This window comes from Otolemur garnettii, unplaced genomic scaffold (genome assembly GCF_000181295.1).
Source record: "Otolemur garnettii isolate 467f Iridium unplaced genomic scaffold, OtoGar3 scaffold00039, whole genome shotgun sequence".
Lineage (NCBI taxonomy): Eukaryota > Metazoa > Chordata > Mammalia > Primates > Galagidae > Otolemur > Otolemur garnettii.
The window spans coordinates 2,051,929-2,052,500 of record NW_003852434.1 but is presented as its reverse complement, the minus strand read 5'-3'; the positions used below and the strand labels follow the sequence as shown (position 1 = coordinate 2,052,500).

Here is a 572-nt window from a genome sequence, read left to right as displayed (position 1 = left end):
ACATGTAGCTAAATCTAAACTGATAGTGTTTAGAGATATGTAAAATTTATAATCTCTATAAATATACATATTTAGTGGTTCTCTTTTAAAAAGATAAAGCAAAACTGCCCAGGGAGAGAATTCTGTGTTAGGGTTTCTGGGCTGTACATTTTTCTCCTTCGGTTTCTTTCAGAACAAATTGGAGCTTTGGCAGATCAGCACATTATTCACGTGGCCTGTGGTGAGTCCCACAGTCTGGCCCTCAGTGACCGGGGCCAGCTGTTCTCTTGGGGTGCAGGGAGTGATGGTCAACTAGGACTCACGACTACTGAGGATTCTGTAGCAGTGCCCAGGTAAGAATGTCATGGAAAGGCATCTCGGCTTCCAATGTCAGTTGTTTTAAATGTTATTTCCTGCCGATGCTCTGTTAGACTCCTTTTCTTTGTTCTATTTTCTTCATTTAATTAATTGCCAATTCCTCTGTGCTACTGCTTTGCCTTGGCCCATTATAGCACTTGTCACAAAAATTGTAATTATTTACAGAAGTATATGTCTCCAGTTAAAATATGTGAGTTAGCACTATATGTTATTTG

General features: G+C 39.5%; 1 protein-coding gene across 2 annotated transcripts in view; it reads left to right on the top strand.

The window, feature by feature from the left end:
• HERC3 (HECT and RLD domain containing E3 ubiquitin protein ligase 3) overlaps window positions 1-572 on the top strand; it is a 120,489-nt gene that overhangs the window by 43,010 nt on the left and 76,907 nt on the right. For both annotated transcript variants that reach the window (XM_023513354.1, XM_003790017.3), the window contains one exon: window positions 173-332. In XM_023513354.1, coding sequence (XP_023369122.1) covers window positions 173-332 — 160 coding nt within the window. The remainder of the gene's footprint in view (window positions 1-172; window positions 333-572) is intronic.